General features: G+C 34.6%; 1 protein-coding gene across 3 annotated transcripts in view; it reads left to right on the top strand.

Annotated features, from left to right (window-relative positions):
* The window catches only part of LOC106881258 (uncharacterized), a 78266-nt gene that overhangs the window by 23861 nt on the left and 40949 nt on the right, over positions 1 to 13456 (top strand). For all 3 annotated transcript variants that reach the window (XM_089363640.1, XM_089363639.1, XM_014931579.3), the window contains 2 exons: positions 2922 to 3027; positions 5419 to 5563. In XM_089363640.1, coding sequence (XP_089219766.1) covers positions 2922 to 3027; positions 5419 to 5563 — 251 coding nt within the window. The remainder of the gene's footprint in view (positions 1 to 2921; positions 3028 to 5418; positions 5564 to 13456) is intronic.

Here is a 13456-nt window from a genome sequence, read left to right as displayed (position 1 = left end):
CTATCATAGTACACACCTCCTCAATGCTTCCCTCAACCACCTAATAAATACCAATTTTAACGCCACCACTAATAATGAACCTAACACTGGTCCTTCACTAAATAACAGTTACCCTGCAAATTCATCCAGAACACCACCTGTGAACGTATGTAGTTTCAAGTACCCAACCTCCTGCCCTTTAGATAATTGCTGTCTTACTAAAAACATTTACAAGTGCACAGTATCAGCTTCCAACCATAACTACATATATATCAGCTCATGCAGCACCACAGTCAAAGCTAGAGTGGGCAACCACTACTCCAGCTTCATGTCCCAAACAAAATCTAACAGTACGTCTTTATCTCAGCTTATCCACAAACTCAAGAGCAAATCAATTTCTTATACTCTTAAGCAGTCCATAGTCACCCATACTAAACCATACTCTGGCTATAATAAAAAGTGTGATCACTGCATAGCCGAAGTCTTAACTGTTATGCAATCCACAGATTGTCTTAACGAACATGACAGGGTAATTAATACATGCAAACATCAATAATGCAACCTATTCTCAAAATACAAATAACAACCCCTCCACCGCATCATTTCCTAACCCGCCCCCACTGTTATCATAGACATTCCCCTTCATTTACCCTCACAACCACTAAATATTAAACCACCAATATATTCCCATTATATTCACAATAACACCATATTTCTTGTTTATATCTATCTTTATCTTTCCTTATTATTTATACCATTTAATTTCTCTTTTCTGCCTGCCCCTACACCCTTCCTTACCCCACCTTTGTATACTTACAAGTACATACACCTCTACTATTTCATATAGCACACAAAAGTAGATGAGCTGCTAGGTCAAGTCATCAGTGAAAAGGAGTTTGTGAATATACTTATTGCATTACTTCCTGGTGGATCCTATTCTTGATATGTTCAGCAGCAGCCTTTGGCTCTTGAATGGATATACAATCCCTCTGCAAGTTCACTTGCCATCCTTACAAACATAGCACCCAGAAGTAACACAGGTAGTATTGGAATGAGTACATAAACCTGTTTTGTACCATGGACAACTGGAAAAGTATCGAAGCTTTTGCCTCAAAAAGAGATCATGGACATTCTATCTTAAATTGGTTGACTATTTCCACATATTTGTCCAGATACCCAGTTCATAATCCCTCTCCTCCCTACATTGTTGAAAGCCTTCTCAAAATCTTTCAGAATTTGTGGTAAACAGTCCAGATCTTCGCAAGAAATTGTTGAGGGCCAGTTAATACCAGCCTAGAGTGTACTTGCTAGCCCTTGATGATATCATCTATCTCAGTGTAGAAAATGTGAGCTAACTTACTCTTCATTGGTGCATTTCCACCTTTCTGGGAATCATACACTTCTCTCAGCAGGAGCCTGAATTTCATTTACCTCTTGTCCTACACCATTAGACATTGAAGTTTCTTTTCTAGCAAGGCATTTGCATGTGAGTTAGCTAATAGCTTGTCATGTACTCAATCCATTGAGAACTGCTTGATGTTACTTTTGTGTTTCAGATACATCATTTTCATCTGACCAGTTTGCTTGCTTGCATTTGAACATATTTTTCAAGACTACTTTTGGTTTACTTCAAGCAACTGTACTCCCAAAACATCTACTGGTGGAATGCCATGTAGTACTTTTAGTTAGCTGGCACTTTGCACTTCAGGATTTTTCTTTTTTTTTATGTTAGTAAAAACCTAGAATAAACCATCTTTTTCTAAAAATTCTCACCCACAGAAGTTGAGCTTCAAATTGTTCTGGAAACCCAAACGTATAACTGAATAAAGAAAGACCCAGAATTGAACAGAGTAATTAAAACTTATTTTAAATAATGATGTAAAATAAGGAAATTACTGAAGTGTAAAATTGCATAGACAATGTTTGTAATCTAGTGTACTATATATATATATATATATATATATATATATATATATATATATATATATATATATATATATATATATCAGTCCTGTCAGTCAATTAAGCACCTCAAGTTTAAGGCAGTTAGTCTCAAACTTATTTGTTTTTGGTGGTGGCTACAATGTATAATCGTTTATAACAGTAATAATACAAAATCTTTTTATGACTATATATTGTTCAGTGATTGGTTGTTGTCATTTACTCCCAAATCAGCCAAGATTGAGCTGCCTGTGATTCATCTTCTTTTCAAACATTGAGCATCTAGGACTATGACATCCAATTTCCTAAAATGGTTAAGTGGAGTATAAAATATGATTGCTGCTTTCAGTAACTGAAATCACCATGACTTCTATATTGGCTAGTTGTTCAGTGAGGTAAAATGGAAAATGAGTATAAAATATATTAAAGAGTTGTGAACATAACTTTTCTAAATTATTTATCTGTAGATTAAATTTTGGTTATTGTTTTTTGTTCTACCTTCAGACACTCATGCTTTGTTTTACCCTAATGATCTTCCTACAATTAGTCATTACATATTTATATTTCATTTAGAGATGCGTAGGTACATTTTTGCCTTTTTATTAGTTACATGCAAATCAATATGTTCGTGTTATTTAGTAGTACGTTCCAGCCTGAGTAGTTAAGATTCAAAGAATAGATTAACTTATTAGTTATTACACTTGGCTGCTAATTATTCTGCTGTATACTTTCCTTTATATCTATTAATAATGGTAGCATGATTGCCCCAATACCTTATTCATTCAGGTCTGTTGATAATTTTAGGGTACCATGCTGTGTGAGATCATACAAAGTGTACATAAAATTAGTTCGACAAGAGACATTAGTAATGTTGTCTCTACATTTTTTTAAATCAATGTCTACAGAAATTAGTGAAGTAAACCATGTATAATTTTGTGCTAAGGAAACAACTCTTATTGCACTTAAAATATATACAGAAAACATATATTATCTACTTTCAGGTAAAATCCAATAGGCTAGGCATAGAGAGAAATTCAGATATATTCAGAATCACTCCAGGAAAATTTACCATTGTATCTGCAGAAAGTAATTTATATTTAGCAAGCTGTGAGTAGTATTCATTACTTTACATTTCTTGTGTATCTGCTTTATTTTCTCAATTGTTTAATGATATTTCCGGAGATGTACTTGCATAGCAATTGACCTGATCTGAGATGGTGTGCTGAAACAAAAACAGTTGCAGCATGGAAGGTGTTTATAAGCCATTTAAGAATACACAAAACCTGTTTGATTCACTTCAACATTTAAATTTAATTTGTCAAAATATTTTCATCGCTTTGAGACCGCGACCTGTTCACTGACAAAATTCCGTGCTAAATGTTGTGACAAATTAAATTTAAATGTTGAAGTGAATCTAACGGTTTTTGTGTGTTTTTAAATGGCTTATAAACACCTTCCATGCTGCAATGATATTTCTATCATCAAGAAAGTTATGAGATAAGTAATATGTTATATGTTCATGTTCTGGCATAGATCACATCATTGAGGTAGTGGTCTGTATAAATTTCTGCTAAAAAAAATTTGAGCTCATTCCTATAAGTGAATAAATTATTGCAAGTTTTTTTTATAAAGTACTTTTTGATTATTTGCCTAAATTTTTTATTATAAAACAAATTCTGTCCAAAATTGAATAAGTCCAGGTGTTTTATGATCTATTTCAGATTGTATTCATTTATTTCTTTTTACTCAAGAAAATACTATCATTGTACAGTAATACCCCACTTTACAAGATCCTAGGTTTACAAGTTTTATTTTCCAAGCACAAAATTCTTTTTACTTTACATGAAATATTCTTTACATACTACTGTTGTTTTATTGCTATTTATTTACGAGTATTATAAATTTTATCAGTAAAATATTTTTCTGGGGACGAATTACAATTTCTAACATTGCTAGTATGGGAAATTATTGCTCTGCTTTATGAATTTTCACTTTATGAGCAGTCTCTGGGAACAAATTAACTCATATATCAAGGCATTACTGTATTTTACTTCATATATCTCCTTGTAATTATAAATTGACATGCAATACATAAAACTGAAACAATTCTAACAGAAATGTTTTTTATTCTGCAAGAACACTGGGATAGACCACATTTCTTGTTCTGTGATTTGATGAAAAAATGTTTCATCATCACCACCATCATTTAACATTCATTGTCCATGCTGGCATGGGTTGAACTGTTTGATCAGAGCTGGCAAGTTGGGAAGCTGCACCAGACTCCAGTCTGATTTGGCATGGCTTCTATGGCTGGATGTGCTTTCTAACACCAACCACTTTACAGAGTGTGCTGGATGCTTTTACGTAGCACCTCACAGGTGCTTTTATGTGGCACCGCATGAGCATGCAACATAAAGTTGACAATGAGAAAAACATAGACTTGTCAGTTCAACTAAACAACAACTCTTGAGAGATTATCGCTAAGACTTGTTGATGGTTATTGAAAAAGCAGTGCTACAGGAAGCTGGAGGTGCTTGAAAGTGAGCCTTGGACTTCACAGAGTTTTAGTGCATTCAAATTTTGTAGTAACTTACTATCAATTGCAGATTGTAAGAAGGAACAGCAATGGAATTGTTAACATTAGCTACAATGTCAACTGACTTGTACCGTGGGAATTGGCTTAGTTCCTGTTAAATGGTGGTAACATTAATTACCTGCACAGTGTCATTTTTGGGTGCTAGAATGATATGTTCAGAAAACCACTCCTGTAGAAAGCTACAATAACTTTTTTTTTATATATTGTTTTTCTCACCTTAATGCTAGACTATTTGAAATTGGGCTGCAGAAACACATATTACTACTTTGACTTGACTAGATGGCCACTTTTTAGTGATAAACATCTTTATTTACATTTATTTTTCTTTTGATGCAGTATATCACTTAGTTCACACATTCACTAACAAAAGTTATATCTCCTATATTCCAATAAGATGTCCTATAGGTACACCTGTGAAGCAAGATACATTAGAGAATAAAGTAATACACAATAATTTGCATAGGTATGTTAGCATATTTATCAGTTGTAGGAAATATATTTTTTCATTAGCATTTAAACTATGTGAAAGAGAAAAATTACATGGACAGTAATATAGCATGCAGTAATTTGTATAGGAAATTCATTTCATTACATGTCAACCCTTCTGGGGTTGGGGAAATTTCTTGGTTAAGTACGAGTCTTGATTTAATCAACTCCAACTAAATTTATGACTTTGTACCAATGTTAGAAACCATAAAAACTCCCAGGAAATGCATTGATTATTCAATGAAAATGATAAATATATAAATGTAGTTACATTAGTGATAACCAACCCGTGTGTTAGATGTAACAGATACTAACATAGAATTATCATTTACTCTAAACCAACCCAACAATTTTTACCATTGAGAAATGGACATTTGAACACTGATAATATGTTTTGTTTGCTTCCATTCTGACAGTGCACTGTGCAGCTACATGTATCCAGGCAGCATGGCGAGGTTATTATTGTCGGAACTTTGTATGTCACGTCAAAAACATTCAGCTTGAGCTCAGAAACCAAAGAGCTGAGAAGCACATCAATAAGCTGAGTTCAGATTTACAACGGTAAGAAAACAATTCCATTATATGAATTAAAGGTAGTCTTCAAAGTTGGGTTTTGTTGTTGTCATCCAGGCATAATGCTTAGCAACATTTTGTCCATCTTTACATTCTTAGTCCAAATTCTGCCGAGATCGACTTTGCCTTTCATCTTTTCAGGGTCAATAAAATAAGTCCCCAAAATTGCTGGCCTTGTGCCGGTACCACGTCTACTTTTTCTTTGATTCTGTTGTCACTGGGACATGCTATGTTGATTATCATGCATGTTCTTCCTCTTTTTTTTTCACCATGACAGTGTTTGGTTTCCAGTGTCTGGTCAGGTGATCACACTGCAGTGGAATTCAAACTCAGAACATTATTATTATTATTATTGGCAGATCAGATTGGAGCCTGGTACAGCCTTCTGGCTTGCCAGTCCTCAATCAAACCATCCAACCCGTGCCAGCATGGAAAGCGGATGTTAAACAACGATGATGATGATGATGGCAGAATTGTTAGCACACTGGACGAAATGTTTAGCGGTATTTCGTCTGCCACTGCGTTCTGAGTTCAAATTCCGCCGAGGTCGACTTTGCCTTTCATCCTTTCGGGGTCGATAAATTAAGTACCAGTTACGCACTGGGGTCGATATAATCGACTTAATCCGTTTGTCTGTCCTTGTTTGTCCCCTCTGTGTGTAGCCCCTTGTGGGCAGTAAAGAAATAGGTATTTTGCCTGTCGCTGCAGTCTGAGTTCAAATTCCACCAAGGTTGACTTTGCCTTTCATCCTTTCGGGGTCAATAAATTAAATACCAGTGAAACATTGGCGTCAATGTAATTGAGTTGTGCCCTCCCACCAAATTTCAGGCCTTGTGCCTTTAGTTGAAAGGATTATTATTATTATTCGGGTAGTTAGTTAGCAGAACCATTAGAGTCTTGCAGTATTTTTTTTGGCACTTTATGTTCTGAGTTTGAATTCCACTACAGTCAACTTTGCCTTTCGTCCTTTCACAATCAAGTACTGAGGTTGATGTAATCAACTTCCTCTCCCCTCAAAAACTGCTGGCTTTATGCCAAAATTTGAAACCATTATTATTATTATTATATTTTACTCCTCAGAGCCCTTGATCTTACTTGCTCTGGTTAATTCTGTAAGAGCAGAGAGCATCCTGTTGTCAAAGGTTTCACTGGGTCTCTATCCACAAATTATAAAACTTGTGTACTAAGGTGTTAAGTATCATGGATACTCAACACCCAAATACCAATCTCAAAATCCTAGCTGTCTCCAATAGAGTAGTTTTGGAGGCATGCTCTGCTCTAATGTCAGTTCAAATTTCTTCAGCATATTTCTTAAACTTGTTTATTAGTGCCCCAAGTGCTGCTACAACTACTAGGATGACAATTACTCTTTTCACTGCTCATATTCTTGCAATTTTATCCTCTAGCAACTTGTATTTTACCACTTTTTTCAGCTCGTTGTCACCTACGCATGCATCCCTGGGTATGGCAATATCTATGATTTTAGTTTCCTTTTTCCTTCTATCCACTACAATATCTGGTCTCCAAGCATCAATTAGAAAATCATAGTGGATTGTAAAATCTCACAAGATCTTATATTCATTATTCTCAGTGATACCTTCTGATTTATGTCCATATCATCTCTGTGTTCTTCCAAGACTGTTCTTTTCACACAGTCTTCAATGAACAAACTTAGTCACAATATCATGCCTCTTTTTGTAGTGCTTTTAGACCAGTTTGCTACACTCACTCACATGTGAGATTGTTTCATTTTTGCTACCACACATCCTACAAAGGGCTGATTCACTGCTCTTATCTATTTGGAACTTGGTGTAATTTGTTCTCAGAACTTGTCCTTGGGCACTTCATATCAATGCCTCAGTGCATCCTCTCAGATTATTTTTCCTTAGCTACCTCCAGGTGTTGGTCTTGTCTTTCCTTTCAATTTCTTTGAGGTATGGCCCATGCTTTGTTTTAATTTTCCAGTTGTTTAATCTTTGTTCTTCATCTTGATTCTTAAATGTTTTTGGGTGCATCACATTTTCAGTAGGTATTGTGTTGCTATTTCTAATAGCGGCAAGCAAGGGTTCACTTTGCTGTTTGATATACCATCCCAGACTGTTGTCCTCATTGACAACACAAGCTTGTTCTCTGTCTACCTAACAACATCTTCATCATATCACATTAAGGAAACAGCCCATATATTCATTAACCTGATCTTGTTCTTTCCATTGAGTCTACTTTCCATAATTAATTTGGTTCTTCTGAAATATTCTCACCTAAAGCTTTCCTTCATCTCACTTCCTTATTTTGTCATATGACAAAATACCCAGATACTTATATCCATCAATCTCAACATCCTTTATTCTCTCACTGTTGGGTAGTTCTACACCATCAGATGACACTACTTTGACATCTTTCATGATAACCATAACCCACTTTTTAATCCCAAATTCCATCCCAGTATCCTTACTGAATATCTGCACTGTTGACACCAGACCATTTATTTCACATCCACTCTTCCCAAAGATCTTTAAGTCATCCATATGTAACAGGTGATTTAATTTTTTTCCATTTTCCAAGGTGTACCCTGATATCACATTCCATAGTATATGTGAGGGGTATCATACAAATCACAAACAGCAATGGTGACTGACTATCTCCTTGATGTTAACCCTTGCCCCAAATTTTCCACATGATGTTAACTATATTCTAGTTCTTCATTGATCTGATAAAATTTACGATGTTATCAAATACCTGTACCAATTCAAGACTTTCTAAAATCCCAAAATGGGGACCATGTCATATGCTTTCTTATAATCAATCTCTGCCATACTCAGATTAGTATGTCTTACAGTCGTTCAGCACCATTCTGTCAACCAGAAGTTGATCCTTTCTCCCCTGGCTTTTCTTTCTGCATCCCTTCTGTTCCACAGGCAGTTTGTCATTCATTTCCAGGAAGTCATACACACAATGAGATATTATTCTTATCATCAACTTCCACATCAAAGATAGGCAGGAGACTGGCCAGTAATTATCCATTTCATTACCTTTACCATTTTACCTATGGTCAACCACTTTAGAATTTTCACCCCATTGTTGATCCTTTGTGCAGCTATTCTTTTGTGTAATGCTGGGAAATTTTTCAGCCAATACCCTTGTACCCCATCTGGGCATGGACATTTCCAGTGTGGGATCTTTGTTATCTGCTCATTTACCATTTCAGTTGTTATTCTTATATTGTTCTGTTTCATTTCATTTTTCTCTAAACTTAATTCCTTCAACCATTCAGCATCTTTCTTACACTTTCTTCCATTATCCCAAATGTTACTCCAAAACCTCTTACTTTCTTCAACATTCAGTTTCTTACTGCTGTTAAACTTCCCATTCAGCTGCTGATAAACCCTTTTCTGATTCTGTTATAACAATCTCTGATTTTATATTGTTCAATTCTTGGTCATATCTCTTGATCTTTGTAGCTTTTATCTGCAGTCTTTGTTTCAGCTCTTCAAGAACTACACTTTACCCTTGTTTTATTCTACAGCCATGTTCTAATTCCAGATATTTCTCCTTCCTGATTTCAACTTCTTTCTTTCTTTCCAAGGAGTTGATATGTTTGTTTTCATAGTCCATTTGTTGATCGCTTTATTCTTTTCTTCCTCCAAGGCTCTTTTTCTACATTTCCTATTTTAGGGTTTGGTTCAAGGCCTACTTTCCTTCCTATGACAAGCTTTAATCAATCTATTTGTTCCTGTTATATTGTATGTTTTAATTTCTTTCAGTATCTTACTCACATTCTGTGTACATCTTATGAGTAAAATTCTGTCTACTTTCCTGAATCCATTTACTTCCTTGTCCAGATTTTTCTCAGTGATGTCTTTGATTATTCCTTTGTCCTCATCACTCAGTCCTTCTATATTCTCAAGACTTAGACCAATATAATTCATCCAGGCACCTTTATTAAATGCAACCTCATCAACTTTCTCTGTAGCCACTTCTACTTCATTCCCCGTGTTTTTAAATCTCATCAAGCTCTAATGCTGTTAAGCATCCTTTCTTCTTTATTGTCCTTACCTGGTACCAGAGTCTTTGTTCCATAATATGTGAGCCCTGCATCTCCATCCACATGTCATGCATCTCCTTTCTGTATCCTTTTATGGGCTTCCCTTCATCATCAACAGGTCTACTCAAAAAATAACATTCCATGACAGTTGTATTTATTGTCTTAGTCCATTTTGTTCTGGTAGTCATATAATGACGATCAGGCCTGTGTTGCTCACCCACTGGGCACCTGCTAGGTGAAAGTCTGTCACCTGTAGTTCCATCCTTATTTATGCCATTGTTTGTATTAATTCTTTTATCCATTACTCTCATGCAGAAGAAAGTGGTGAGACGGTGTCACAACCACTAGTATTTTTATTGAGACACCAACTCTAGAAAGGTTTATCTCAAAAGACTCAATGGGGCCCCTGTACCATTGAAAGTTTGAGTGAGCTATCTTGCACTGGATACCCACCCAGTACTCTCAGTTCTGCAGCTGGTAAAATATCATCATCATCATCATCATCATCATTTAACGTCCGCTTTCCATGCTAGCATGGGTTGGACGATTTGACTGAGGACTGGTGAAACCGGATGGCAACACCAGGCTCCAATCTAATTTGGCAGAGTTTCTACAGCTGGATGCCCTTCCTAACGCCAACCACTCAGAGAGTGTAGTGGGTGCTTTTACGTGTCACCCGCACGAAAACGGCAACGCTCGAAATGGTGTCTTTTATGTGCCACCCGCAGGATGGTACATCTTATGTGCCACCCGCACAAAAGCCAGTCCAGGAGCCCTGGCAACGATCTCACTTGGCTTGCCGGGTCTTCTCACGCACAGCACATTTCCAAAGGTCTCGGTCAGTAGTCATCGCCTCGGTGAGGCCCAATGTTCGAAGGTCTTGCCTCACCACCTCAGCCCAGGTCTTCCTGGGCCTACCTCTTCCACAGGTTCCCTCAATTGTTAGGGAGTGGCACTTTTTCACGCAGCTATCCTCATTCATTCTCACCACATGTCCAAACCAGCGCAATCGTCTCTCTTGCCCACCACAACTGATGCTTCTTATGTTCAGCTTTTCTCTCAAGATACTTACACTCTGACAGGTATGCACATTTACATTACACATCCAGCGGAGCATACTGGCTTCATTCCTTGCGAGCTTACGCATGTCCTCAGCAGTCACAGCCCATGTTTCACTGTCATGTAGCATGGCTGTTCGTACACATGCGTCATACAGTCTGCCTTTTACTCTGAGTGAGAGTCTCTTTGTCGCCAGCAGAGGTAAGAGCTCTCTAAACTTGGCCCAGGCTATTCTTATTCTAGCAGTTACACTTTCAGCGCACCCACCCCCACTACTAACTTGGTCACCCAGATAGCGGAAGCTATCAACTACCTCTAGTTTTTCTCCCTGGAATGAGATAGAAGTTGTTTCCTGTTTGTTTACAGTATTTATTGCACCTGAACATCTGCCACAAACAAAAACTAACTTCGTAGTTAATCTGCCTTTGATATTGCTGCACCTCTTATGTGTCCATAGCTTGCACCGGGTACATCTTATAGAGTTACTATCTACTCCTTTACTGCATACTGAGCAGGGCCATCCACCTGAAGGGGTTTGTGTTTTATCTACCTTCCTACTTATTAGGATTTTGGTTTTTGCTAGGTTGACTCTAAGGCCCTTCGATTCTAGTCCTTGCTTCCACACCTTAAACTTCTCCTATGCACATATCCACATGTGCATATATACACACATGTACATACACACATATATACATACACACACACACATGTATATACATGCACATATATACATATTATTCTTCATTATCATATTCGATTAATAATCAAATCAATCTACAGTTAAATCTATTCAAAATTAGTCACTCGTCAGATCTAAAATAAAATAAAAATAATAATAAAAAACTCAATGTAACTTATACTAAATATCTATAACTTAGCGATTTGGCAAAAGTGACCGATAGAATAAGTACTAGGCATCCAAAGAATAAGTCCTGGGGTCGATTTGCTCGATTAAAGGTGGTGCTCCAGCATGGCCGCAGTCAAATGACTGAAACAAGTAAAAGAGTAAAGAGTATAATCGAAAAACATTTAACAATATTTCTTAAAATAAAAACACAACTTATCTTATCGAAGAATTGCTGTAAACTAAAATTTTAAACATAAATTTTAAACGTAATACGTAGAACTTAGCATTTATACAAAATATATCGCATGAAAATACAGCGTAAATAAAAAAATTACGAAATAATGAGATAGAAATATGAATTTAAACCGTTAAGATGACTTAATGTATTTTAGATGTGAGAATAAGGAAAAAAAAATTAACTGTAGCATATCATTTACTTAAAAATACTAAAGTCTAAATAACTTAAATCTAAAATACATTATTTATTATATACAAAATGAAGCTAAATTATAATAATTCAATCTATTTACATTAATTTATTTATTTATTTATTTATTTTATAAACATCCTAGTTTAATGTTATTCTAAATATGTAATATATCCTTTCTTATTTTGTGCTAATTTATACACATTCTACTACTACAAATCATAGCTAGAACAATTAGTAACATAAAATAGGGTTCATATAAATACACAACTCAACTAAACTTATTATATAAGTAATTTAACTTATGTCTGCATTTAATTTTTCATTCATCTAGGGAATTAATCAATTTTTTATTATCAGTTAATAATATCTCCTTAAATTCATTAGTACATAATAAACAAGAAGCACTACCTATTCGATAAGATTTAACCTTACAAACTCTCCCAATTTAAATTGTACATAATATTTTTATATTTTAGTTCCCATATATATTTACTAAGGCCAGTGGAATTAATTAAATTTCTATTCTTAAAAGAATTCATATGTTTAGCCACGCGTAATTTAATTTTGTTAGCAGTCGACCCTATATGAATAGTATTTAAAATCATAACCATTCATACTATTATCATCAAGCAAAGTCACTACACATTTATATACTACATCCTCCAAATTACAGTTATTATTAAATTTACATTTATTTTTATCTCTACATGTACAATTAGTTATGTTCTGGTATGTATTATTATTATTGGAATAATTACTTGATTCGTTTTTGTAAAACTTATTCAGCTTAAATTTATTAAAAGAAGAAATAATATTACCAACATTATTAGTAGTAAAGTAACCAACTCCAAAATTATCACTAGAAAAAATGTTATTATATTTTTTATTATCTCTAATGAATTCCTCATTTATATTTAAAATCTCTTTAATAATTTTTGTTTTAACTTGAGCTCCATAAGGAATAATTAGCCAAATTTTGTTCTTATTATTTATATTATTACATTTATTTTTCATATTATAAAATTTATTATTATCAATAAAAGAATTAAATTTAATCTTATTTTTTAGTCTACTATTATTATATTTATGTTTTGTATTATCATAATCCCTATTATTAATTCTATAATTACCTAAATAAAATTTATCATGATTATTTATGTTAGGTTTATTATAAAAAACATAGGAATTATTGAAAATATAATCTTTTATGTTGTAATTATATTTAGAACTATTAAGGAATTTAATATTATTATTATATCCCGCCTCCCTCAGCGTCATTATAATAAGGTGCGTGTTTTTGGAAAATCTGAAAATTAGAAGAAAGCAACGATATTCTTTTACCTATATTATCTGTCAACGATTTCTTAATCAAGGGTGGATGATTACTATTAGCATTAATATATCTAATGTTTTCATTAATTTTATGGAAAGGTTGGGTCTTACCTGTTATTAAATTCAAACTAGCATCTAAGTAATTAACATTATAGTTCTCATTATATATAG

Source organism: Octopus bimaculoides, chromosome 15, assembly GCF_046866305.1.
Source record: "Octopus bimaculoides isolate indiv1 chromosome 15, ASM4686630v1, whole genome shotgun sequence".
Lineage (NCBI taxonomy): Eukaryota > Metazoa > Mollusca > Cephalopoda > Octopoda > Octopodidae > Octopus > Octopus bimaculoides.
Note: the sequence above shows the minus strand (reverse complement) of the source record. Positions and strands in the feature narration are given on the sequence as shown.